This window comes from Hemicordylus capensis, chromosome 2, assembly GCF_027244095.1.
Source record: "Hemicordylus capensis ecotype Gifberg chromosome 2, rHemCap1.1.pri, whole genome shotgun sequence".
Classification (NCBI taxonomy): domain Eukaryota; kingdom Metazoa; phylum Chordata; class Lepidosauria; order Squamata; family Cordylidae; genus Hemicordylus; species Hemicordylus capensis.
In genome coordinates, this window is record NC_069658.1 from 398430401 (window position 1) to 398455633 (window position 25233).

General features: G+C 42.2%; 1 protein-coding gene across 8 annotated transcripts in view; it reads left to right on the top strand.

Annotated features, from left to right (window-relative positions):
- Positions 1-25233, top strand: part of CCDC57 (coiled-coil domain containing 57) — a 137549-nt gene that overhangs the window by 25775 nt on the left and 86541 nt on the right. For all 8 annotated transcript variants that reach the window (XM_053304116.1, XM_053304118.1, XM_053304120.1 and 5 more), the window contains 2 exons: positions 2174-2248; positions 6781-6981. In XM_053304116.1, the coding sequence (XP_053160091.1) occupies positions 2174-2248; positions 6781-6981 (276 nt within the window). The remainder of the gene's footprint in view (positions 1-2173; positions 2249-6780; positions 6982-25233) is intronic.

The window sequence follows — 25233 nt, forward strand, 5'->3', positions numbered from 1 at the left end:
AAATACAGAAGGCTTCACGTTGGAATAATTTACTTGATGGATCTGTGCTTTTCTTACTTGGAGTGAAGCTTTTTTCAGTGGCAAAAAACTTAAGCCCATCCACTGCATGGTTGTAGTCCAAAAAATGTGCAGTCAGTGAGGCCTCCAATTTGCCTGTCTTGATTTTACTTTTGTGTTGAATTATGTGGTTTTTAAAGATCTACCAGTTTGGCCCACTTAAAGAAGTGAACAAGGGCAAATGATGATGTTGACAACTTTTGATGAAAGGCAGTTCATGAAAGATCTTACTCTAATCAAGTTGCCATTGTTAAAGGGATTGATGAATTGCTTTATTTGCACAGAATGAGTGCAACAAGAACATGACCGCATCTATAATGTCCTAAAAATCTGGTACTGGAAGACTGTGTTGTAGTATGATTGATGTCAGAATGAACTAAATGATCCTTCAGATTTGATGTTCTATGATAGCTCATTCCTGGTTGTGTATCATAATCTGGAAGATCATATGTGCCAAAGTCTCTTGATGATCTGTTTAATCGAATTGGCTGGAGGGCTAAACTCCAGGGACCAAAATAATTTGGATTGAGTAGTAGAAGATTTCTTGTCAAATAATGTGTGTGTGGCTATCGCTTCGATAGCCAGACACAAACAGAAAGGAGAGCCAGACACACATTATTTGACACACAGGCAAATCAGACTATGGAAACCAGAACTGTGCAGCTTTGAACTACCTTAAGGCACAGTGTGGAAATCACAAAACGAACCTGGTTGAAGGCCAGGAAACAAAGGGTAGGTATAAATGGACCATTCTGTAAATGGAGGGAAGTAAGAAGTAGGGTTCCCCCAGGGATCTGTACTGGGACCAGTGCTTTTTAATTTATTCATAAATGATCTAGAAGTTGGGGTAAGCAGCAAGGTGGTTGCAGATGACACCAAACTATTTAGGGTAGTGAAATCCAAAACAGATTGTGAGGAGCTCCAAAAGGATCTCTCCAAACTGGGGGAGTGGGCGACAAAATGGCAAATGCAGTTCAATGAAAGCAAGTGTCAAGTGATATACATTGGGGCAAAAAACCCCAGTTTCACATATACATTGATGGGATCTGAGCTATCGGTGACTCACCCCAAAATTTCTGGTGAAGGCTGAATTATAGTTTGTCAGTTTCTGTGTGAAACGGATGCTGGACTTGATAGGCCTTGGGCCTGATCCAGCAGTGCTGTTCTAACCATTGTTATGCCAGGTATTAACCTCAAGGCCAGCCTCCATACCAAACATGGACTGTAGCCCTGTGGTAGAGCACATACTTTGCATGCAAAAAGTCCCTACCTGGCAAACATATCGCTGAGTGAGTGCTTAATTCCGTGTAACATGTTTCTGAAATTTTACTGAGAACATTTAGAATGTCTTCAGAAATATGCAGGTAATGCAGTATTGCAAACACAGCTTCCATCCCCCACTGTGCTGATTCCCAGATGAATCTTTAGTGTAGACTGTAGGCCAGCTGTAACTATAACTGGCCATATCCTCTGCTCACCTTTAATTCTGCACATTTATACCAGTGTTGCATGAATCTGGAATTTTTACATGAACCACTATTTGTATGGATTTTTGGAAAGCATGGTGAGTGTTATACAGCAATATTTGTTATGGGTCATGAATCTGACTGCTAATTATCACTGCTGATCCTTTGGGTTTATCCAGTCAGCACTTTCTGTCACAGCTATAGTATTAACTCCAGTGGCTGCTGCAGGTGCCTCCCCTCTGTTTCTTTTTAGATTGTGGACTCTTTGGGGACCATCTTCTCATTCTTTTTGCAACATAAACCTCTTTAATGACTTGTTTTTCTTGAACAGTGACATACAACAATTCCTAATAATAATAATTGCCCATTACAGTATATGGAGGGATGAGGTACATGAGACGAAATGTAATGTGCTGTAATCTGGACACACGGCAACATCTTTACAGCAACATACTTAAATGGCTTTTTTGGGACGTGATTGATTCTTCAGCAGAATAAGCTTCAATTGCTCTTTGATTTCTCCCTATCTTTAATAGTCATTTTATGTGTATTGTTTTTCTTCAGACTTTTTCTCATTCTGAGCAGGTTAACTCTAACCATTATCTATTTGCATATATTATATTATTTTCCTCTAATATTTGTCATTTTAGGATACATGATTTAGAAGGCAAACTTGATTCAGTGCAGCTGAGCTGGAAAAAAGAAAAAGAAACATTTGAGAGAAAGTGAGTTTTGACAATGACATTGCATATTAAGTGAGTCAGTCATTTAGTCGGTCACTTTATTGCAATCTTTGATCAGTTACATATAATAAAATTGCAGATTAACAGTACAATAAATCCAGTACCCTTCCAGAGATATATTCAACATACAGAACATAATGAACATATGTCAATATATGTTGTGTATATAAACACTATAAAGTAATAGCACAACACATCCCAGTCGAATCTTAATTCGTACAAAATTTAGCTACCTGATATGAAATGTTAACATGGTGATTGAAAAGAAGGTAAATAACATAAAACTCATCCGTATTATTAGGATATGTGTTTGGGGTGGGTGGGGATGATAAACCTAAGACGCAAATCTCGATAGAAGGAGTTGATTCAACAGATTCAACAATTGATTCAACGTCCCCTTTCCAACAGAGACACAAACGCTCAAAATACAGGATTTTCTGGAACCTATCCTTTCATACCACCGAAGGCAACACATGTAACTGTGCAAGTGTCAAGGCCCTTCTGTGTGCTGGTAATATCAGATTATACAATGGGACTATTCACATGACCACACATGCTGCCGGGAGGGCAGGGGGGAAGGCAGGGTTCAACCTACCTTCCCCCAGATGACTGTTTTTAGCCCCTGCAGTGTGCAAGCCATGTGCCCACACAACCCACGCTGCCAGGAGCAGTGCGGATCAACAGAGGCCAGGACTCATTATCCCAGCCTCCAGGTATCCCACAGTGCACCATGCACTGAGTGTGGTGCACTTGGGTATTCCACTAGGGAACAGGCACTCTAGGTGCTGACACATGATCCTGACAGCCAGGTTAAGGGTGCATCTGTGCCCTTAACCTCAGCTAAGTAAGAGCCAGGCTTCTGTGCTGGGTTTGGTGCTCCGGGTCCATCAGGATCCGCATGGATTCCAGTGATTCTTATGGGCAGCCAAACCCAGGTTTGACTGCGCATTAGAATAGCCTAAATATCAGATTATAGGTTTGTAAACAATCCTAGCATCTCCAATCAGCACGTTTCTAGGTTCGAGACTTAAATCTTTTTGATATTCCATATCTGTCACACGCTGCCTAATAATTGATTTAGCATTTTCGTAGCCCAATGGGAATGAATATTCCAGTGACAATCCATATGTTTTGAGGTTTACGGTAATAGAATTGGTCCAGTCAAAGGAATATTAATCAAAGGTTCAAGGGAGCAAGTCCCAATGGAAAAAATATCAATTTCAGTCAAAAATTAAAAGTATAGATCCATACACGCGTCTCCAAGCTAGGCAGGCCTGCCTCCAATTGCAACTTAACACTGGATATACAATGAGGAGTTATAAAGATGACCTAAGAAATTTAGACTTAACCCTCTCATATAAACTATAATCACTGTACGTATAGATCTGAGAACCATACAGAAGCTGTCTTAATACCTTAGACTGAAAAACCCTTATAGCAGTGGGAATGTATTTGCCCCCTGAAGAAAAGAATCTCAAAATTGCAGTAGCTAGCAGATCTCTTGGCATTTGTCACAACAAAATTATTATGTTCTCTCCAACTACCTGTTGTATGAAAAATAACCCCCAAATACCTATACTGCATTGTTTCCTTGATACTGACCCCATTTATTTGCCAGGCCTTCTTGCAAACATTACAACCTTTGTCTTCTGATAGTTGATGATCAACAAGTTTTCCTGACAGTAGTTGGCCAGAGATCTTAATATTTTCCTCATCCCTACCAAGGACAATGACAACAGCGCAGCAGCATTTGTGTAAAAAAGTAGGGATAGATGTCTAGTACCCAATGTAGGTGGGTGAAAATCAAAACAAGAGTCTACCCACCATATCATTAATATAATCGTTAAAAAGTAATGGAGCCAAAATACAGTCCTGTTACACTCCTTTCTTTGCACTTATAGAATCTGTCATATGTCCCTGCATGTTGCAGCGTACTCTTAAATAGGAACCCTTGTAAAAATTCCATATTAGCAGGAGTATCTGATGGTCAGTCGTAGAATTAGATAATTTAATCCATGATCTATCCCATGGGGTGTGATCAAATGCTGCCTTAAAATCCACAAAACTAACATACAGTGCTCGTGTATATATTTATTGATTGATTGCTTCAAGATTAGGCCCTGCTCGAGAGAAGTTTGACCAGCTCTAAATCCTGCCTGCGATCAGGGGTATACTGTAGCTATAATTGAGCAGATAGGTTCAAAGAACCCAGGCCCCCCCAGCTCCACCCCTCCCTGTTTTCTTCTTTTTCTCCTTCACTCTGAGGGGCTGCCAGGGAGAGGGGTAAACATGGGTCCCCTCACCCCTATCTATGCCCCTGTCTGCTATTATACTTTCTCAATCAAACCAATTAAGAAGCTTCCAGTATAAGTGTCTAGCATAAAGTTTGCTAATAACAAAGAAGGCTAATCAGCCTATAATTAGCCAGGTCAGCTTTATTGCCTTTCTTTAAAATTGGGATTGTTATGGACAGACCTCAATTTCTAGGCATACACGCAGTCTGATCAATAAAAGAGAAGTGGGAAGCTAGAACTGGGGCCCACCATGCCAAATCAGACTTTATCAATTCAATAGGAATAAAATGACTTGTCCCCTTAGCCAAGCAGGGTTTCACCCTAGTTGCATATGAAAGAGAGACTAGAAGTGTGAGCACTGTAAGATATTCCCCTTAAGGGATGGAGCAGCTCTGGGAAGAGCATCTAGGTTCCAAGTTCCTTCCCTGGCATCTCCAAGACAGGGCTGAGAGAGAGTCCTTCCTGCAACCTTGGAGAAGCCGCAGCCAGTCTATGTAGACAGTACTGAGCGAGATGGACCTATGGTCTGACTCAGTATATGGCAGCTTCCTATGTTCCTTTGTCACAACCCGGTCACCAAAATTGCCCTTTATTAGACATTATGCCATTGATTTGTGCTCCGCAGCAGAGGCTGATTTGGAGAGAGGCGTTCTTAAAAGGGTGTTGCAATAACTACTGCTCCCTCCACCTGAATTTGCTAACTAAACACCCATTTCTAATGGAGCTCAATGGATCAATCTCCAAATAAACAGGTTGCTCACCTGTAACAGATGATCTGGTAGTGATCTGTTGACATCCATTAGACCCTCCCAGACCTCCCCACTGCACTAGTTCAGGTCTCCATTGTAGAACTCACCACTCTCTTACTGCAAGGATGGTTGCCTGCTCTGGCAGTTGTCCAGGAACTAGAATGCTGGCATTCATCCTGCCATAAATAACAGCCATGTGGTCACGTGGGGCAGGGCAGAAACGCCACGAGGAGCTGTGGCACTCCACACCGAGAGGCTTCCACGCAGGTGCAGAACCCATTTTTAATGGATGTCAAAGGATCACTACCAGATCATCAGTTACAGGTGAGCAACCTGTTTTTCTATATAGTACCAGGTAATGCCATCCTTCTCCTGCTGTCCTGCCTCTACCACTACTATCAACTTATATGCTGTTATACCAGGCTGGATTCATTCAACCTTTTGATTGTCTGTTGTCATCCATTTTCCTGATGACCCCAAAATAATCTAAAAGCAGTATACTAATATCAAGTCTATCAATATCAATAATAAATAACAATCTCATAAAATATCCATGTGCCTCCTTAAGTGGCACAGCAGGGAAATGCTTGACTAACAAGCAGAAGGTTGTCAGTTTGAATCCCCGCTCGTATGTTTCCCAGACTATGGGAACTCACCTATATCAGGCAGCCGCGATATAGGAAGATGCTGAAAGGCATCATCTCATATTGCGCAGGAGGAGGCAATGATAAACCTCTCCTGTATTCCACCAAAGAAAACCACAGAGCTCTGTGGGTGCTAGGAGTCAAAATCGACTCGACAGCACACTTTACCTTTTACCTTTAAAATATCCATGTACATAAGCCACAAATTAGAAATTATTCAAACAATACCTGTGAGAAATTAAAAAATATATAGTTTAAGCCTCTAGAAGTTCTTAGATGCTGCCAGTCCCCAAATTACCAAAAAATGTTATCAAGAGAAGGAACCAGATCTATCATGTGATTTCCTAGGAGAATAGTTCCAAAAAGTCAAATCTCTTGAAATTCTTAAATACTACTGGTCCCCAGATTCCCAAAATGCAAATCCTTTCTCTGAAAAAGGGGCCAAACTTGTCCTCCAGTTGCCACAGGAAATTATTCAAAAAGTCTTTGTAAAGCCAAATGCAATTCAACCGATCATCTGTCTTCTTCAGTGGCAATAGCTGAGAAGTCTCAATCTCCTTATAAAGAAGCTCATAGTAAAATTAGCACACAAAAAAGCATTCTGCTTATCCTTCATTGGTTGTTTTCAGTGCAACAGCCCAGGTGGATATTCGTAAATCCTTGTGTGTACATGCAAGCATCTCAGAACTGTTTTTTAAAGGGAGGGGACTCAAGGGGTGCTTGCATGTCCCATAGATCATGTCCTTTTGTTTTACAGAGTTTTTTTTTAAAAAATGCTGCAGACCATAGGGGAAGATGCTTGCTTAATTTTTATTTCCTTTTAAAAGACATGCAGCAATAGATCGCTTTGCCAGAGAAAAGGATGCAATCCTTGCTTCAGTGAAAGAGGCCCATGCTGAACAAATCCATAAATGGGAACATCAGTTCCGAGAACTGCAGATAAATAAAGAAACTTTGGAAATGCAACTACATCGGGCTGATTGGAGGCATACAGATAGCTTGAGAGAGAAAGAGGCTGTCATTGAAAAGTAAGTGTGGCTTGATTTCTTTTGTAGTGGCTTCTACTTTGACTTTTATTTTTCTGTATCCATATAAGGATGTCATCCATTCATATACACTGAAACTTACACCTACATCTTATTCATTTTTAAGTGCTAATGGCATGTCACTAGTAATCTCATCTCTGCATTGGAATAATGTTGCACTTGGTCAGTTAAACATACCAAAAAAAGCAATATTTGTAAATTTTTCTGCAAAAATAATGTTTGAGAATGGAGCAATAGGAAAAGAATGCAAATTGGGCCCATAGTGACTAATATTTAATTTAACCCTTTTAAAAATAGCTTCTCTAGTGCTTAAATGAGAGAATACCTTTTAAAGTGGTGATTCTCTTATATTTAGCAAGGGGAAAGCAGCTGGCCCTATCCAACCCCAGCACAGTATCCCTCCAGTGGCTGTTGCTGGTATCTGCCTTAGGTTTCTTTTTAGCTTGTGAGCCCTTTGGGGACAGGGGGCCATCTTAAAAGTATAGATTGTGCCATCAAGTCGGTATCGACTCCTGGCGACCACAGAGCCATGTGGTTTTCTTGCTAGAATACAGGAGGGGTTTACCATTGCCATCTCCTGTGCAGAATGAGATGATGCCTTTCAGCACCTTGCTATTTATGTATTATTTGTTTTTCTGTGTTAATTGCTGTGAGAACTTGGGTTCAAGAGCAGTATATAAATATCCGTAGTAACACTGCAATTAAATATAGTGTGGTGGTTGTTTTTGACTGAGATATATCTATTTAGAGTATTCTGCAGCAGATGTTTTTAAAATACATCTTAGGACATGACACACCTGAATTGCACAGTTCTCACATCACCATAAGCTTTATTCCTGTTAAACATTTTATTTCCAGGTTTCTGGAACTTGGTATTTTGCTTCTGGAACCAGTTTAGTAGTTTGCTTAAAGAAGTGCTAAAATCCTCAGAGTCCCTTCACAAACATTAGAGGGACATTTCCCCTGCTTCCCTTTCAAACAGTATACTGCCAGAACCTACTCATGAGGTATGGTGAATGGTGAGATGCAGTGCTTACGCAAGAAAAGGTGCAGCACTATGCCAGTTGAAAGGCAATCACTTTGTTGCCTCCTTTTAGAAACCGTGTTAAGCCTCAATATGGGGCTGTTCTCACGATTAGCAAAAATCTGGCTAGGAGAGCCTAGTGCGATTTTTGCTAATCGTGAGAAGCACTGGGCTTGGCTGCGAGCCCGGTGGTTCTCAAGCGGGTAACCCGCTCCTGTAGCCCTCCCCATAGCCCGGGTTTGTGGAGCAAGCACTCTGCAAACCCGGGCTATCTGGTTGTGAGTAGCTGTGGTGCAGCTCCGCGGCATGGCTACTCACGAGTAGCCCCCCCCCCCGGAGGGGAGGCGAAAAGCTGACTCCCGGCTCCGGGGGTCTCCCCAGTATGCCCTGCGCACTTGCGCAGGGCATACTGGGGCTTCCGGGGGCCGCATGGCCCCTGATCTCCCCAGCCCCCGCTGGCTCCGTCATGGAGCCAGCAATCGTGTGGGCGGCTGATCCGGCCAACCAGGGCTCCCTCCCCATTCGTGTGCAGGGAGAGCAGGCTTAGCCCGCTCTCCCTGCGCACTGGAAGGAATTGGGTCTCACTGATCATGAGACCCGGTTCTATGTGTACAGCTCTTAAGGGAGATCATAACAATGATGTGCAGAACATTAATGAGTAAATAAGACAAACTAGTTGAACCCGAGTGCCGCCGCCGCGGCTGGGCCGAGTGCCGCCGCCGCGGCCGGGCCAAGTCCCGCCTATGACCCGCGGCTGGGCCCGCCGCCACCACCACCGTGCTGCTGGGCCGGGCCGCCCCTGCCCCGCCGTTGCCGCACCACCACCACCGCGCTGTCATGCCGGGCTGCCCCCGCCACCTCACATCTGCGGCCGGGCTGGGGCCCGCCCCCGCCACCTGGCCCGCCACCGCCACCTGGCTGCCGCCGCCTTGCCCGCCGCCTTGCCTCCGCAGCCGCCCAGCCAGCCAATTCTCCTGGGTGCACCTTACCCAATCAGGCGCCCCTGCAGCCCAGCCAATCAGCTGGGCTGCCAGGACGCACATTCAAAAGGCACACCCAGGAGAATTATATATATAGATGGGAACAACTTGTAACATTAACAAATGCAAGAAGGGAACATACTCCTAGAAAGTATAAATTTTAAAAGTATGACTGATATTGCAGCAATCTCCCAGAAGAACTATGTGTAAAGTAATGTAAATCATGAAGGGAATCCTGTCTAATTCTAAGAATCAATTACAGTTGCATGATGGACGAGTTTGGAGGTTCTCTGCCATGCAGTACACTGAAGTAATGAGATCAGTAGGACTTACGTGAGCTTAACTGTGTGAGACTGGTGCCAAAATATGGAGTAAATCTAATCTCTGGATAATTATGCTAAAGCCTATGACTTATTCTGTCCTAGGTATATAGACTGTTCTAGTTATGTACAACAAAATATCCTTGAACATTTCACTAGCAAATTGATGTGTGATTAAGGAAACTAGAAAATGTTAAACTAAAATGTTCTACATTTACATACAAAGTCAAACAAAAGAACAATACTTAGAAAAATACTCAGCTATTTCTTTTGTGTGTGCATACATTGCATCCATATTACTTTTTCAGGATGCCTGCTTCATTCAGCATGTACTTTGGATGGTGTGCTATGAGAGTAAAAATGGTAATTAATAAGTAGTAAATAAGATACATTGGGAGAGGGGCCACAGCTCAGTTATAGAGTGCATGTTTCACATGCAGAAGTCCCAGGTTCAGTTTGCACATTTCCAGTTGAAAGGATCCGTGTAGCAGAGCTGAGAAAGACGTATGCTTGAGTGGGAAGTATCCTCTTCCAGGGCAAACTGGAGTTTCTGTTATTGCAAAGATATGGGAGGGACACAGAACTCAGCTAGCTCCAAGGAGAAAAGAGGTCAGGACCTTGAATAGCACTGAGCAGGAACACAAAAAAGGTGGCCATAGCAACTAAGAGGGATATTACTTCAGCAGTTTCTTTAATCAGTCTTCTGGTTTTTATAGCTGCTGCCCAGGTTGTGTGGATTGGCCCCTTCTCTTCCCTGAGGAATGTTCTGTTGTTAAAGGGGCATTGCTCAGTTTTCTAAGCAAAACTGGCTCTAGTGGCACTGAGGGAACTCTTTGGGTGTCAGGTCCTTGAGGGTCTCCTCTGAGTCAGAGGTTGAAGGCAGGCCTGTGTCCCTGAGTTGTGGTGGGGGTGCTGGCTCTGGTTCTCCTGCTAGCGAGGTGTTGCAGCTGTGTGGGGTCACCTAGGATTTGGGTTGTAAGAACTTTCCACTTTTGTCTCATCCCCTTGAACTGGCTGCCTTACCCCCAAGTGGGGGAGTCCCTGCTCCAGGGTCATGACAGGGAGGAGCCATAACATTGCATGCAAGACAGTCACAGTTACTATCCATGGCCTCTCTAGTTGAAGAGTCTCAGGCAACAGGGCTGGGAATATCTCCTCGTTGAGATATGTGAGAGCTTCTGCGAGTCAGAGTAGATGGTACTAGCCTAGATAGATCAATGATCTAAGGGCAGCTTCTTATGTTCAAGAAAGATCTGGAAAGCTCTGCTTTCTTTTAGACTGTTTTTAGCCTACTGTCTGAAGGAACGAAGCTTATAAGATCACAATTTTCCCACTTTGCCTCATCTCCTTGAACTGGCTGCCTTACTCCCAAGTGGGGGAGTCCCTGCTCTAGGGTCATGATAGAGAGGAGCTGTAACGATGCACACAGACAGTCCCAGTGTGTGTGTGCGGCTGTGCATCCCCCTCTAATAACTTTTGTGTTTACAGTCTGATGGAAACCAGATTCACAACACATAGGGAGGGGTCCTAGGAAACCTTGACAGGTGTATTTTTTGTTGATTCCAAGGGAGCCAGCATGGATCTGGGAGCCCTGTTCCACGTGCCCACTCTCCTAGAAGGCCCCATGATTTTCCCCAAGGGAAAAGAGGGTCCCTTTTATATTTTGAGAATAGTTTGTCCTAGAGTTCTGAAATTTGTCACAGGTGTAGAACAGGTTATCAGGACTCTGTGCGTTGATTTTGAAGCAGATCAGTTGACCTGTTGATTTTTAATTATTATTTTATTTTTTAATTAAAAAAAACTCCCCCCAAGTCCTATAAGTGGCTTGTTTTATAGCAGAAAATTAAAAAAAAAAAACCCTTTGGAACTGAAGCCCCAACTTGGACCACTATGTGTATCCTTTGGGGCTTGTGTAGTCTTTTTTGGGGGGAGGGGGGATGCACTCTGGCCCAGACCTGTGTGTTTGTGGTGAATGATCAAGAAGATGTATGGATCTTTTGGTGGTTGTGTAGTCTTCTCCCCCCCCCCCCCATACACTCTGGCCCAGACCTGTGGATTTGTGGTGAAATGTATATATACGGAGAGGATGCTTATTTTGCGGGAGGGAGCGGGTGGGGGTGGGGCTCATAAGCTTATTAGGTCCAGGGTAAAAAAATTCCTAGCTGCCCCTTTGATAAATCCACCATATTGGTTCAAAATATTGGGCCACTTAAAGTATAGGCAGCACCCCTTTGTAACCCATGTGCCAACTGTTGAATAAAAATCAAATTCACAGCCCGTGGGAGAGGGTCCTAAGTAAGAGTCACCATGTTAAAAGAAGCGAAAATTAGGCTCTGTTAGTTATACTTAGAACCACTTGTTTATCTGTTTCCCATATATAAATGTTAAAGAATATAATTTTAAGTACATGAGTGAAAGATATCAGATTTTATTTCTCAAATAGATTTATATCCCACTTTATAAGAACTTTCAAAATGGCTTACTATACAGAATAAATTCCAATCAAGAAATCACACAATACTATAAATTGTGATGGAACAATGCAAACATGCAGGACTCCTCTACCCAATGAGGACTTCATATAGGTTCTATATTGCCATAGGAGTATTGTTTCCAATTAATAGAGAGATACAGTTCATTAACTGCAGATCCATTATCACACAGTGATGGACCACTGTTGAAATACAGCACTGAGCCCACTTCTTTGATATTCTTTGGGCTTTCAGCTTAATGGCACTCATCAGCTCTTAAGTTCTGAGAATAGCTTTAGAATGTAGCTTTTAATGGAGACGGATTAACTGAAAATATTTGCTCTTCTATCATGTGGTCAGTTGCAGTGCCTCTCCAGGATTCTTGGTCAAGTTGCTAACCTTTCAGGATGCAAGTTTTCTGTTAAGAATACAGTTTCTGAAAGTACTTTGTATTTCTTCTCAGCTAAACACCACCATTTCCGCATTCAAGAATACCTATTTAAGATTCTAAAAATTTATAACATTGCAGCAGTTCACTGCTGAGTGATGAGGAACTGCAATATGTTCTTTCCAATAAAGAGCCTCTCTCATATGCTACTCAAACAAAGGTCAAATGTAAATTTAGAAAACTGGTCAGTCCTTATTTTTACCATTCACTGTGAATATATTGTGGAGCTATTCTATAGTAGGAGATTTGGGGATACTGTCTCCACTCCATTGATGATAGTGGATATGAACTGTACCCCTGTACTTATAGGGAGCTCATTTTACGTACTAATTTGTTCGTATAATTCCATATACACTCTTATAAATACATGGAGAACTCCAGTATGTAAAGAAATCTCAGGTTATTTCAGTGAAGGCCAGTCTTCATATACCAAAGAATGTGTGTGACAATTGGTTCACTCCACATCTGGATGGGAATGCTCTCTGTGCACACTAGAATTTTGTGCTTAGAACAGATGCTGGGTTAAAGCAACTCTGTAGAAGCTTATCCCATTGATTTAATGGGCCACCCACAGCAGCTTTTTGTAAGCCACCCAGAGAACAATTGTTATGGGATGGCCATACAAATAAAGTTGTTGTTATTAATTATGTATTATTATTTTTTAATTCTAGTTGCAGTTTTCTTGAAATTTCATTTATTGTTGCCCATTGTTGGTGTCTGCCTGGAAGTCATGTCTAGCATTGTATATACTCTACTGGACATAAAACTTTAAGGCAGCATCCAAACTAGTTAGTTATAACTAAACACTATTTAAATCAATGAGACAAATTAGTCATGACTAAGCCAAATCCCATTAATTTCAATGGGATTTAGTCTGAAAACTGCCCACTGTATTTAGTCATATACATAACATTATACATGTTTATATCAAAGTTAATATGGCAAAATATTGCATTACTTAGGTATGTGCTAAATACAGGAAGCGTGTGCTCTCCCCTACAGTGTGGCAACAACACCACTTTAAGGTACTTACAGATGCCCTGAGTCCTGTGCTCTAAGCTCAGTAGAAAGCCCAGAGTTCTGAGATTTGCTGAAAACTAAAGCTAGAGTCCAAAGGGATTCTAAAAAGGCAAAATAGTATGAAGCAGGGGGAGGAAGAAAGAGATCTCTGTAGGGATCCATGGTCACTCACAACTGGGTCCTCCGCTTACACAGGAGGACCTCAGAAGAATTCTCTAGCTCCGTTTAGGCGCTCAGTGGCCTTTTAAGGCGCAGTGATATTGGAGCCTAGAAAGTCGGCTGTAGAGTGCCTCCCTCTTCAATTCCTTCTTGTCTGCTGCTTGCAAGGCCTCGGGAAGGCTCCAGTTATTCCCTCGTTTCTGTGAGAAAAATTATGTTTTTGATGACTTTGGTTTGACTTGGACTGTTTACCTGACTCTATCTAGACTACTTTGACTGATTTATCTGGTTTCTGACTTGGACTCGGCCAGTGTTCCCTCTATTTTTTATCATCAGTGAGCGGAAAGAGTTTTGTTCTGGGTGGCAGTATCAAGGCAGTATGTGCACATAACTCTCTCTCTCTCTCTCTCTCTCTCTCTCACACACACACACACACACACACACACACACACAGAATTAATGTGCCGCACAAAGTCTCCCTCCGCCCCCTACCTTGACATTCTGCTGGGGGGAGCTGTCACCGCCTCCTCCCTGCTACAATTCAACTTCTATTTTTCTTTCAGAGAGGTTTTGCTTAAATCTTGTTTTAAAGCACAGCATCTTCTGAACAGGGTGCTGATTGCTCCCATTAGTAAATCTAACATATATGGGAATTATAAAATTATGAAGCTTAAAAGTCACATAGGCTGGCAATGCAGTATCTTCTTTACTGAATAGTGAAAAACCTCTGGAAAGAGACCTTTGGAGTGACTTGGAACCTCTGAATTTGTGAATTAATTAGCTAATATATATTTCTTTTCAAATAGCCATCAGATTATTATATAGCATGGGTTATAGTATAGAATTCCTACAGTTTTGATAGTGCTGGACTTAAAATAAAACCATGGAAAGAAATGTAAAGTTTTAAATATTCATTGTTAGCTGTTATGTAAAGAATGTGCATTTTCTATAGCAAAACTATTTTTAAAGCTCAAACTAGTAATATGAACAAAATCTGTCTCTTTCCTTAAGTACCTATTGTTCCATACAGTAACAGGATACTGTGCAGAACTACCAATATACAATAGATTCAGTAGAAAAATACAAGGCATTCGTGCCATTCATATTTATTGAAATATATTGCTCATACCTTTTAAATCAACCCTCATTTATTCTGCAGTAACCTTTCTGGCAATAGGATGACAACTATCCACAATATTTCAATGGACTAGCAGTAACTTCCTAGTATTCTTTTTACCCATGTCTTCACACACTGGTGGGCTCGATGCCTTGGCGGTGGCAGCAAACGGGACTCTCAGAGGGAGGAGGGAGCAGATTCCACCTCACAAGAGCCCGAGCGGTGGGTAGGGAGAAGCAGAAGCATGGGCTCTTGGAGCCCAGCCTTTAGTGGTAGAAATTTAAAGAACTATACTGGTAGAAAAAGACAAACATTCAAATATTGACACATTTACATTTAAAATCAACTTGCTACGAAAGCAAAATTTGGAAGGGACAAATCTCTGGAGGCGAGATAGAGTTATGGTTTCCAGCTCAGCCTGGCAGTCATTGTCTAGAACAGCCTCTTTGGCAAAAGGAAATGGCAGTAAAGATCTAGGGCAGAACACTGAATGATCAGTCTTGATGCGGGAGCCCATGCCTCTGTTTCTTCCTGCCCGCAGCTCAGGCTCTTGTGCGGGGGTTGGTTGGCTCCCACCGAGAGTCCTGTTCACTGCTGCAGCCTCGTGTCGTAAATCTTAATCGTAAATGTTATGCCAGACGTAGCATAACAGAGGCAGAAGTAGAACAGCAAAGTCTAACAGGAATAAATTCTCCAAACCAGGTCCAGTCTGAGTCAATCCAATAAATGCAACAGAGTCCAAAGTGAAATCCACAGGCAAAGTCAACACAGTCCAGAGTCCCACTTGGACCCACTCTCCTTTGCAGCTTCTGGTCCTTGCCCACCCTCCTCTGCTGTCAGCTCTGTCTCCTCCTCCAACTCCTCCTCGGAGTCTTCCAGCATGCCCATGACAACTGGTGGGCTTGATGCCCTGGCAGTGGCAGCGAACAGGACTCTCAAAGGGAGGAATGAGCCGATTCCCCGCACAAGAGTCCGAGCGGCGGGCAGGGAGAGTCAGAGGGGGTGGGAGAGAAAAACAGCCAGGAGCCAGGCAAGGACTGGACTCTAGAATTGGAATCTGAGGCAATAGGGGGAAGGCAGCACAGGGAAAGCAGCAGCCACAGATGAAGTTGCACTTTCTGGGAGGGATGGCCAGGGCGAGTGAACGGCTCTGAAGGATCTCTGTGCGAGGGGCGGCATGGAGGGTGTGTGTATGTGTGCAGCTGCGCAGCTCAGATGAAACAGTGGACTTGGCTTATCTTTTCCCTCTGGTTTTGGCTTTTTATCTCTGATTTCCTGGCTGACTTGGATTGTTTTCTCGACATGTCGTCCTCTAAAAGCTTTAAAAGATGTGCAACTTTGAAATTGAAAGTGCAAATCGAAATCAAATAAATAATAAATAAATAATTATTATTACTTGTAAGGGCATGATGCCCTCCAGTTATGGGCACTTTGACTGTCTTCTGTGCCTAGGGGACACGCACAATACTAGTGTGTGTATTTCACTCAGTGGCCAATTACTTGGCCTGTATGGCCAGTTGTCAACAAACTCTGTGGGATGGCTTGAAAGAACAGGCCTCTACTCTGCCTGAACCCTTTAAAAGCAGGTTCATGACCACCTTGTCAAAATCTGGCAACCTCATAATGCAGCAGCTGGGTACCACCAAGCACCTAACTGAAACTGAATCCAAAGTATTTGCTGGTTCTATTGTGCTCCGGCGCCATACTTGGCTGCGCTCTACTCCATTGGAACAAAATATGAAAGAGAAGATTGAAAATCTTCCATTTGATGGAGAGGGCCTGTTTTCTAAGGACACAGATGAGACTATGGAAAAGCTTAAAAAGGCACATTATAATACAAGTACCTTTACTCAATCTCAGCAGGCCTCTTACCAGAGAGGTATCACCCTGCTTTCAAGCAAAGGTGTCAAGCTCACTTATCTCAAGATTGGGGCAATTATTAGAGGTTCCAGGACTTATGGCAGATGTCCTTTCCACCAATGCCAAAAGGGCCAGCAGTCAAAGCCCAAGTCCCAGGACCAAGCTAAGCAGTCCTTCTAATATGTTGGACCTGGAAATGTCACTCATCCTCTCCTCATATGGTACCCATCTCGCTCCCTACCTCCCTTCCTGGCATCAAGTGACATCCGATGCATGGGTGTTGTGTATAGTGGCCAGTGGCTATGCTATTAAATTTGGCTCTCTGCCTGCCCATGCGGGCTTAAAATACACCCACTCAGCTCCTATTCTTGAAGAAGTTTCTTCATTGCTCCAAAAAGATGCCATAGAACCAGTTCCTCATTCCTCGATGCATGCTGGTTTTTATTTGAGATATTTCCAGGTCCCTAAACATGACGGCAGGCTTCGTCTAATTTTGGACTTATGTGAGCTGAACAAGTTTGTTAAAACTGAATTCAATTTCAGTTCCATATCTAGATTAGGTCTAGTTTGTGTCCATAAATTTCCCTAAATGTTAAGTTAAAATAATTGCACCTACTTCTTTACTCACATTCATTCTATTTATTCCATTTATTTTTCATCATATGCTGTAAAGAACGGAAGTGTGAGCACCTGGGAGCCGTGTTAGGTGCCTCAGAGTGTTGAGGAGGGGGTTCTGGCATCCTTTTCCTCCTCCAGCTAGTGGCTTGTGGTAGTCACTCCACCTCTCACCTAGAGGATCCGAGTTCCCTGTCCTTCCACAGCTACCCTTCATCAGTGGCATCCACTTTCCTTTAATAGCTCTATACATCCACAAAAGCCCTCAAAACCACGCCTCAAAACACACTCTTTGCCTTCTTGAATCCCTGGTGGCCTGTAGCTTCTCCCTTCTCTTCTGCTCCTCCTGGTTGGTGTCTGGGGCAGCGGCGGCAGCCTGGCAAGGGTGTCAGGCAATTTGTGTCCACTATCTCCTGCCAGCCGCCACCCCCCTCCAGGTCCTAGTGCTGCTAGGAGCATGTTGGGCTTGCTCTGCCCCAGCAGGGAATGTCTGCACTGGTGTTGAGGGTTTCCCCAACCCGAGTTGGCAGGTTGCCACTGGCTCTATCATCAGGCCCCACCAAGTCAGGTAAGCCTTGGTGGGGTCCCAACAGGAAGGTTTCATTATAGCACTATAGTACTGTTGGAGATGAACTTCCAGTGCATCGACCTTTTGCACCAACTGTCCTAATGACCACTAGGGGCACTGGGAGTAGAGACAATGAGTAAGGGTCTCCCTATCTGTCCCTACTGTATGACCCCTGAACTGACTCTGCAGCACTTCCTGTGCTGAGTCACAATCCTTCCTTTCCTCCTAGAGAGCAGATGGAAACATCTCTCTCTCTCTCTCTCTCTCTCTCTCTCTCTCTCTCACCTATCCATTATGTAGTCCTTTAGATTAGATGTAGGTCTTTCCTATCTAAGTGTATTTAACCAATAAATATTTAGTGTTTAGTCATACAAGGATCTCCGTGTGTTTTCTCTAAATAGCTGCAATATCCAAACCATCCTCTGCTACCTACTCTGTAACTGGAGTGTGTGCTCATTCCTTAGTGCTCTGCTGTTTTACCTATTGTGGGTAAAAATCAGCAACCTCTAGCAAGTACACTCCTAAAAGCAGTTGCATGGTAATTGGAATAATCCCCCTTTTTTCAGTTAGCATATTCACCTAGAGAATTGCTACTTGTATACTAGGATCAGCTTTATACCTCTAAATACATGTTGTAATTAAAATCAGTGTGACTTATGTATTTCTTTGTTAGCATTTTTATACAGAGACGGATGTCACCTCAGTGTATGTCATTTGCCTGAACTCTCCTAAGTGTTAGGATCTGAAAAGTGACCATCTCTTTGGTGTGGTTGAATCTTTCCACAGATTAATGCCGTGCGGTACTGGCACAACCGTTTTTTCTGTCATGCGAGGGTGACAATTTCCCCCACCTTCCCTCTGCAACTGCCTTTGCCTCCTGGAAATATATCTCTGAGAGTCTGCCAGCCCTCAAGGATATACTTTTGGGTGACACAGATGACTGCAGAAGGAAGGAGGATTGATGAAAATCATGCCTTCCTTCATGCAACAGAAAACATTGTTGTGCCAGTATGGCACTAGTCTGTATGTCAACTACTATGTACATTTCATTATCTATCTATCTATCTATCTATCTATCTATCTATCTATCTATCTATCTATCTATCTATCTATTTACATCTCTAGTCTGCCCTATACCCAAAGGTCTCAGAGTGGGTTACAATAAAACCAATATAAAACATAATTAAAATTCAACATCATAAAATTAAAAAAAAATAGTAAAAAATACAGTGCCTGATCAGGGAAGAACCACTACAACTCTAGTCAAAGGCCTGGGTAAAGAGGAGCATCTTCGCCATTCTCTTCACCATTCTCCTGAATGTACACAATGTTGGAGCTTAGCGCACCTCACGGGGAGGGCATTCCACAACCTAAGGGCCACCACAGAGAAAGCCCTCTCACGTGCCCCTACCCCTTTAACTGAGGACAATGGTGGCACTACCAAGAGGGCCTCTCCTACAGATCTGTAAAAATCTACAGATTTAAAAATACTTCCAAGTATTTGTGTTTAGTCAATGACACACAAACTGAGTTTTTTTTTAATAGAAAATCAAGTTGTGCATCATTGTTCAATAACATTAAAAACAATAATTCTTAAGAGCCAGAAGATACCTATAAGATCTAAGAAAATTAATCTATCATTGCAGATATACTAATTGTGGTAATTAAATTCCTGTGATGCCCTTCCATTATTCCAGAGAATAGCGCAGATATATATTAACATATCACTGATTTCTTTAAAGATGAAGGAAGAAGGGGTGGTGGAAAAGATTCCAGAGGTAAAGTTCAGGCTACAGGGTAATTAGCAGGATCTGAAGGACCACCTTCTCCCATACAAGCATGCCTAGCACCAGAGGTGTAGTGAAGTGGGGACGTGCAGGGACGGAGCGCTGGTGCTTCTCAGCTTCTCTGGCTGTTGGGGTGGGCATGGCCATGGGGGATGTCACAGAGAGCGCCTGAATTTGCAAATATATCACTGCCTATCACTTAAGAGCTTTTTTGGAGGCCTTTCTCTGGGTGTCCTGCCTTCTGAGGTTAGGTGGGTGGTTACCAGTGAGAGGGCCTTTTTAGTAGCGGTGTCCAGATTGTGGAGCTCTCTTCCTAGCATGTTTGCCTGGTGCTGCCAATACTATGTTTTAGGCTCAAAGTGAAATCTGTCCTGTTTTCTTGAGTTTTAATGGCAGCATTGCCTTTTTATGACATCTGGCTCCCTTTTTAACTGCTTCATTGCTTTTATAGGCTTTGAAGTGCTGACTTGTCATCAGGATTAAAAAAAATCTCCTTTGTTGTCATTTTTTATTGTTTTAAGTTTTATTGTGCTTATTAGCCACCTTGAGACATCTGCAAGAAGATGGGGTATAAATCTAAATTACATAAGTAATAAACTCAAATTTGGGTAGGATCTGAAGAACCACAATCCGATATCCACCTGAGGATTTTTCAGCTCTTCCCTTCCTTGATGCCCCTCAAAATGTTTCATCACCCCCAGGGCCAGAGGGTTTTCTAGAGTGCCACTCCATGAGACTTGTGGGGCTGGAAGCAAAAACCACCCCCTCTCCCAAACATGCCTGAGAATACATTTTGCTTACTCATAGGGCAGAGGGATTGAATCTCGGCCCTTGGTACCAGGCATTGGCAAAGGCTGTTGTTCTACACACAAGCTACTTATATCCCATTGAAGGAAATGGAATTTAAACAGCCTAATTGCATGCAGGATAGCTGTGAAAAGGTGCCATAGAGCATTGGTAGAAACTATAGAAGAATAAATTAATAATATTTACCTAGAATATAGTAGACACTTGACGTAAAGAATACTCACACCCAAGCAGAATGGTGTGACAGGAAATGCTCATTATAATATGATAAAAACAAAACTTCAGCAGTATTCATGAATCATTTGAGAATGTCACCAGGTATACAGAGACATGTGTATCTACAGGAGCCAGCGTGGTGTGGTGGTTAGAGTGCTGGACTAGGACTGAGGAGACGCGAGTTCAAATCCCCATCCAGCCATGAGACTTGCTGGGTGACTCTGGGCCAGTCACTTCTCCCTCAGCCTAACCTACTTCATAGGGTTGTTGTGAAAGAGAAACTCAAGTATGTGGTACACTGCTCTGGGCTCCTTGGAGGAAGAGCGGGATATAAATGTAATAATAATAATAACAACAGTCTATAACACTTGTCTGACTGTGTAAATAAATAAATAAATAAATAAATAATATAATATAATGTATGATGTAATCATTTACCATGTGCAATTCAGCCTCAGCTATGAGGTGCTTTGGAAAAGCACATTATGGGGTTTTCCACTAAAGAGATTGGCATAATGTGTGCTTCTGTGATAATAATGCTCAACAAAATGTTCAACATTAATTGGGAAAGAGAAAAATTTCAAAACTCATGTTGTAGTGCAGTGCAGATAAAATGTACATGCGCTTATGCCTTAGATCTATGTGGAGTTTTGAAAGCATCATTTCAAAAAAATAGTGTAGAACTAGAAAAAGACACCCATAAACAGGACTAGAATTGTGCAGTGGCTTTCATGAGATGGGAGACTTCCATATGTGGCGAGTAACTCTGTCTGCACTGCTAAAAATCCAGTAATATAGCCCTACATTACTAATATATAAGCAAGCAGTGCCCAGACTATAGGATTCACTGCCTTGGGAGGTCCTGCAGACCCCCCTCATATTGTGTATAAATGTGGCAAGTTAAAACAACCTCGGTCAGGAGTGCTTTCCCTGGGTATTGTGACTGCTTTTTAGTTTTCTTTGCTGCTTTAAAATTCCTGTCTGGTATTGTTGCTGCTGAATCAGTTTTATTGTATTATTGTTTGTATTCTTAATTTGAATTATGCTTTATATATGCTCTGAGGGCCTTTCTTAGGGCCAAAGATTTGGAATATAAATTGACTTATAATTAAATAACATAAAATTATTGATGTGATGCAAAGGCCTGCACATACTTTCTTCTTCCTATCCTCCATCTGTGAGAGGAATCCTGTTCAAACATAATAGGGAATGCCTCAGCATGCAAAGCATTTGTTCTTAAAGGCATATTTTCTTTAAGTTTACAGTTATTTAATCAAAGAAGCAGGAAACAACAAAATTAATCAGCATTCCAAAGGGAATTTAAGTACTTTTACATGCATTGTACTTTCCCCTCAAAATTAATTGTCATGGAGTTCTGTGAAGCCCAAAAGTATAATAGATGTTTTTTAAAAAAGATTCACTATAATGGAATATTGCTCCATCAATGGATAATTTAGCTACAGTGATATAGTCATTGACAAATGATTATTTCATGCACAGCCTCTGAACTGTAAAGGCTGTAAATGGAGATGAATGGCCTATTACACAAGGCAAGTACAATAAAGAATGTAAATCATTTTAAAATTTAGAATTGGTATTTAAATGATAAGCACTAAACAAAACAGTTGTTCATCTTGGTTGTTCAGGTCTTGGTCACAGTTAAAGGCAGAATCCTCTGCTAGATATTCTAGTCTGCCATTGTGTGTGTTCTCATAAAGCTGAAATATTTCTGTGTTATTGGTGGCAAAGCTGGACACTGGAAATGTAGGGATCTGTCCAAGATTAAGACAGTGGGAGAGTTAGTAGTAGAACCCAGGTTCTTGTGTCCATTCTCTAGGGCCATATTAATTTTTTTGGAAAGCACAGTGCTCTCTGTGTGTGGTATTGCTAATTATAGATCTGAACGAAATGGAATCCTGTTCCCTAAAAGAGAACATACTAAATATGCTAGATAGACAGCACTTAGCTAACTGATCAGATAAAAAACACCAGCTGTTTGGTGGGGAAAATACATAGTCACCAGAAGAGTTATTCCAAAGGCTTTAACCAACGAATCAACCTAAAATTTGAGATCAGATTTTTTGCATTAGGGAAACTAACTGCTCCCTCAGTTTCCTGTTCTGAGCAGGGGATTTTGTTACTAGAAAATCTCTTCCATCTCTAAATTATATTATTGAAATGACATCCTGAAACACCAAGGCATTATATTAGCATACAGCATGTGTGTAAGAGTGGTGCTAACATTCTCATCTTCTGTTGTTAATCCTTCACTCTAGGTATCAAATGGCTGGGTGTTTGGGCTAGTAACAACTGATAGACATATTCTTTATGTAGTAGTAGTAGTAGTAAAGATGCTGTCCTAATGGCTATCAAAGCATCTTGTGGGAAGGAGATTCAGAGGTTACCTGCGTGTTATGTAAAAGCTTTTTTTATTCACACTTTTTGCACTACTAATGATTTTATTTATTTAAAAGATTTATATGCTGCCATTCTTCATAAATGAATTCACTGAGACTTACAACACAATTAACACAGTAAAACACAACCTCTAAAATAATAGAAATGCAAGATAAGACAATCATTTAAACAGAGCAATCACAAAGAAATGTATAGAGTTAGGAGAAGCCCTTTAAATATAATGTTGCTATTATTTATTTGTTTGTTGATTTAGTCCTAAGAGTTTTAAGTTTAAAGAAGATGATCTACCTCAATCCTGCATACTTTAGTTGGCCATTTCTGTACCTTCTCCAGCCGTACTGCATCCACTTTGAGGTGGACATACAGAAATGTGTACAATATTCCAAATGTGGATGCACCATACATAGACTTTATAAAATAGCATCATGATGCTTGATGCTTCCCTTCACAACATAACTGGCTGACATCCTGACTAACAAAGCATACAGGTAAGGAGGGACTGCAGGAATGCACCACGAGGCCTCGTGCCACTCTCCCTGAGCATAAGAGTCATTAGAGTTGGGAGTGCTATCCTTCCTCGAAGATTGCTTTGTAGGATCAGAAATATGTCACAGAGCCTTACATTGTTGGCAAGCTTTCTTTACACTGGCTGCCGATATGTTTCCGGGCAAAATACAAAGTTTTGGTTATTACCTTTAAAGCCCTGAATGGTTTGGTCCAAGTTATCTTAGAGAGCGCCTTCTTCCACATGATCCCCACCACACGTTAAGGTCATCTGAGAAGGTCTGTCTATAGTTACTGCCGGTTTGTCTGGTGGCAACTCAGAGGCGGGCCTTCTCTGTAGCTGCCCTGGGCTGTGAAATGCATTCCCAGGAGAAATCCGTAACCTGAATTCATTGCTGGCCTTCCGGAGAGCCCTTAAACAGCCCTGAGCCATTTTGGAAGGGCAGTATACAAATCAAATAAATAATAAATTAATTAATTAATAAAAACTATCTGTTTGGCCTTGCCTTTCAGGATTCTTTATTTGTTGTAAACTGTTTTTAACTGCTGTAAATCTGGACTTCCAAAAAGCTTTTGACAAAGTTCCTCATCAAAGACTCCTGAGGAAACTTAGCAGTCATGGGATAAGGGGACAAGTACATGTGTGGATTGCTTACTGGTTGAAAGACAGGAAACAGAGGGTAGGTATAAATGGAGAGTTTTCACAATGGAGGAAAGTAAGAAGTGGGGTCCCCCAGGGATCTGTACTGGGACTGGTGCTTTGTAATTTATTCATAAATTATCTAGAAGTAGGGGCAAGCAGCAAGGTGGCCAAATTTGCAGATGATACCAAACTCTTTCGGATAGTGAAATCCAAAACGGATTGTGAGGAGCTCCAAAAGGATCTCTCCAAACTGGGTGAGTGGGCAACAAAGTGCCAAATGCGGTTCAGTATTGGCAAGTGTAAAGTGATGCACATTGGGGTGAAAAACCCCAACTTCAAGTATATGTTGATGGGATTTGAGCTGTCGGTGACTGACCAGGAGAGGGATCTGGGGGTCGTGGTGGACAACTCATTGAAAGTGTCATCTCAATGTGCGGCAGCTGTGAAAAAGGCCAGTTCCATGCTAGAGATCATTAGGAAGGGGATTGAAAATTAAACAGCTAATATTATAATGCCCTTATACAAAACTGTTGTGCGGCGGCCACACCTGGAGTACTACGTACAGTTCTGGTCACCACATCTAAAAAAGGACATTGTAGAACTGGAAAATGTGCAGAAGAGGGCAACCAAGATGATCAGGGGCCTAGAGCACCTTTCTTATGAGGCAAGGCTACAACACCTGCGGCAATTTAGTTTAGAAAAAAGACAACTGCGGGGAGACATGATAGAGGTCTATAAAACCATGCATAGTGTGGAGAAAGTGGTTAGAGAGAAATTCTTCTCCCTCTCACATAACACTATAACTAGGGGTCATCCCATGAAACTGATTGCCAGGAAATCTAGGACCCACAAATGAAAGTACTTTTTCACACAACACATATCAACTTGTGGAATTCTCTGCCACAACATGTGGTGACGGCCAACAACCTGGATGGCTTTAAGAAGGGTTTGATTAACTTCATGGAGGAGAGGTCTATCATCGGCTACTAGTTGGTATCATCAGCTACTATAGGCCACCTCCAGCCTCAAAGGCAGGATGCCTCTAAGTACCAGTTGCCGAGGAGTAACAGCAGGCGAGAGGGCATGCCCTCAACTCCTGCCTGTGGCTTCCAGCAGCATCTGGAGGGCCACTGTGTGAAACAGGATGTGGGACTAGATGGGCCTTGGGCCTGATCCAATAGGGCTGTTCTTATGTTATATAAATGTTCAGCCTGGTTCTCCAGGGTTTTTAACTGTTTAAATGTTGTAATTGTTAATTAGTTTTATGCTGTTTTTAT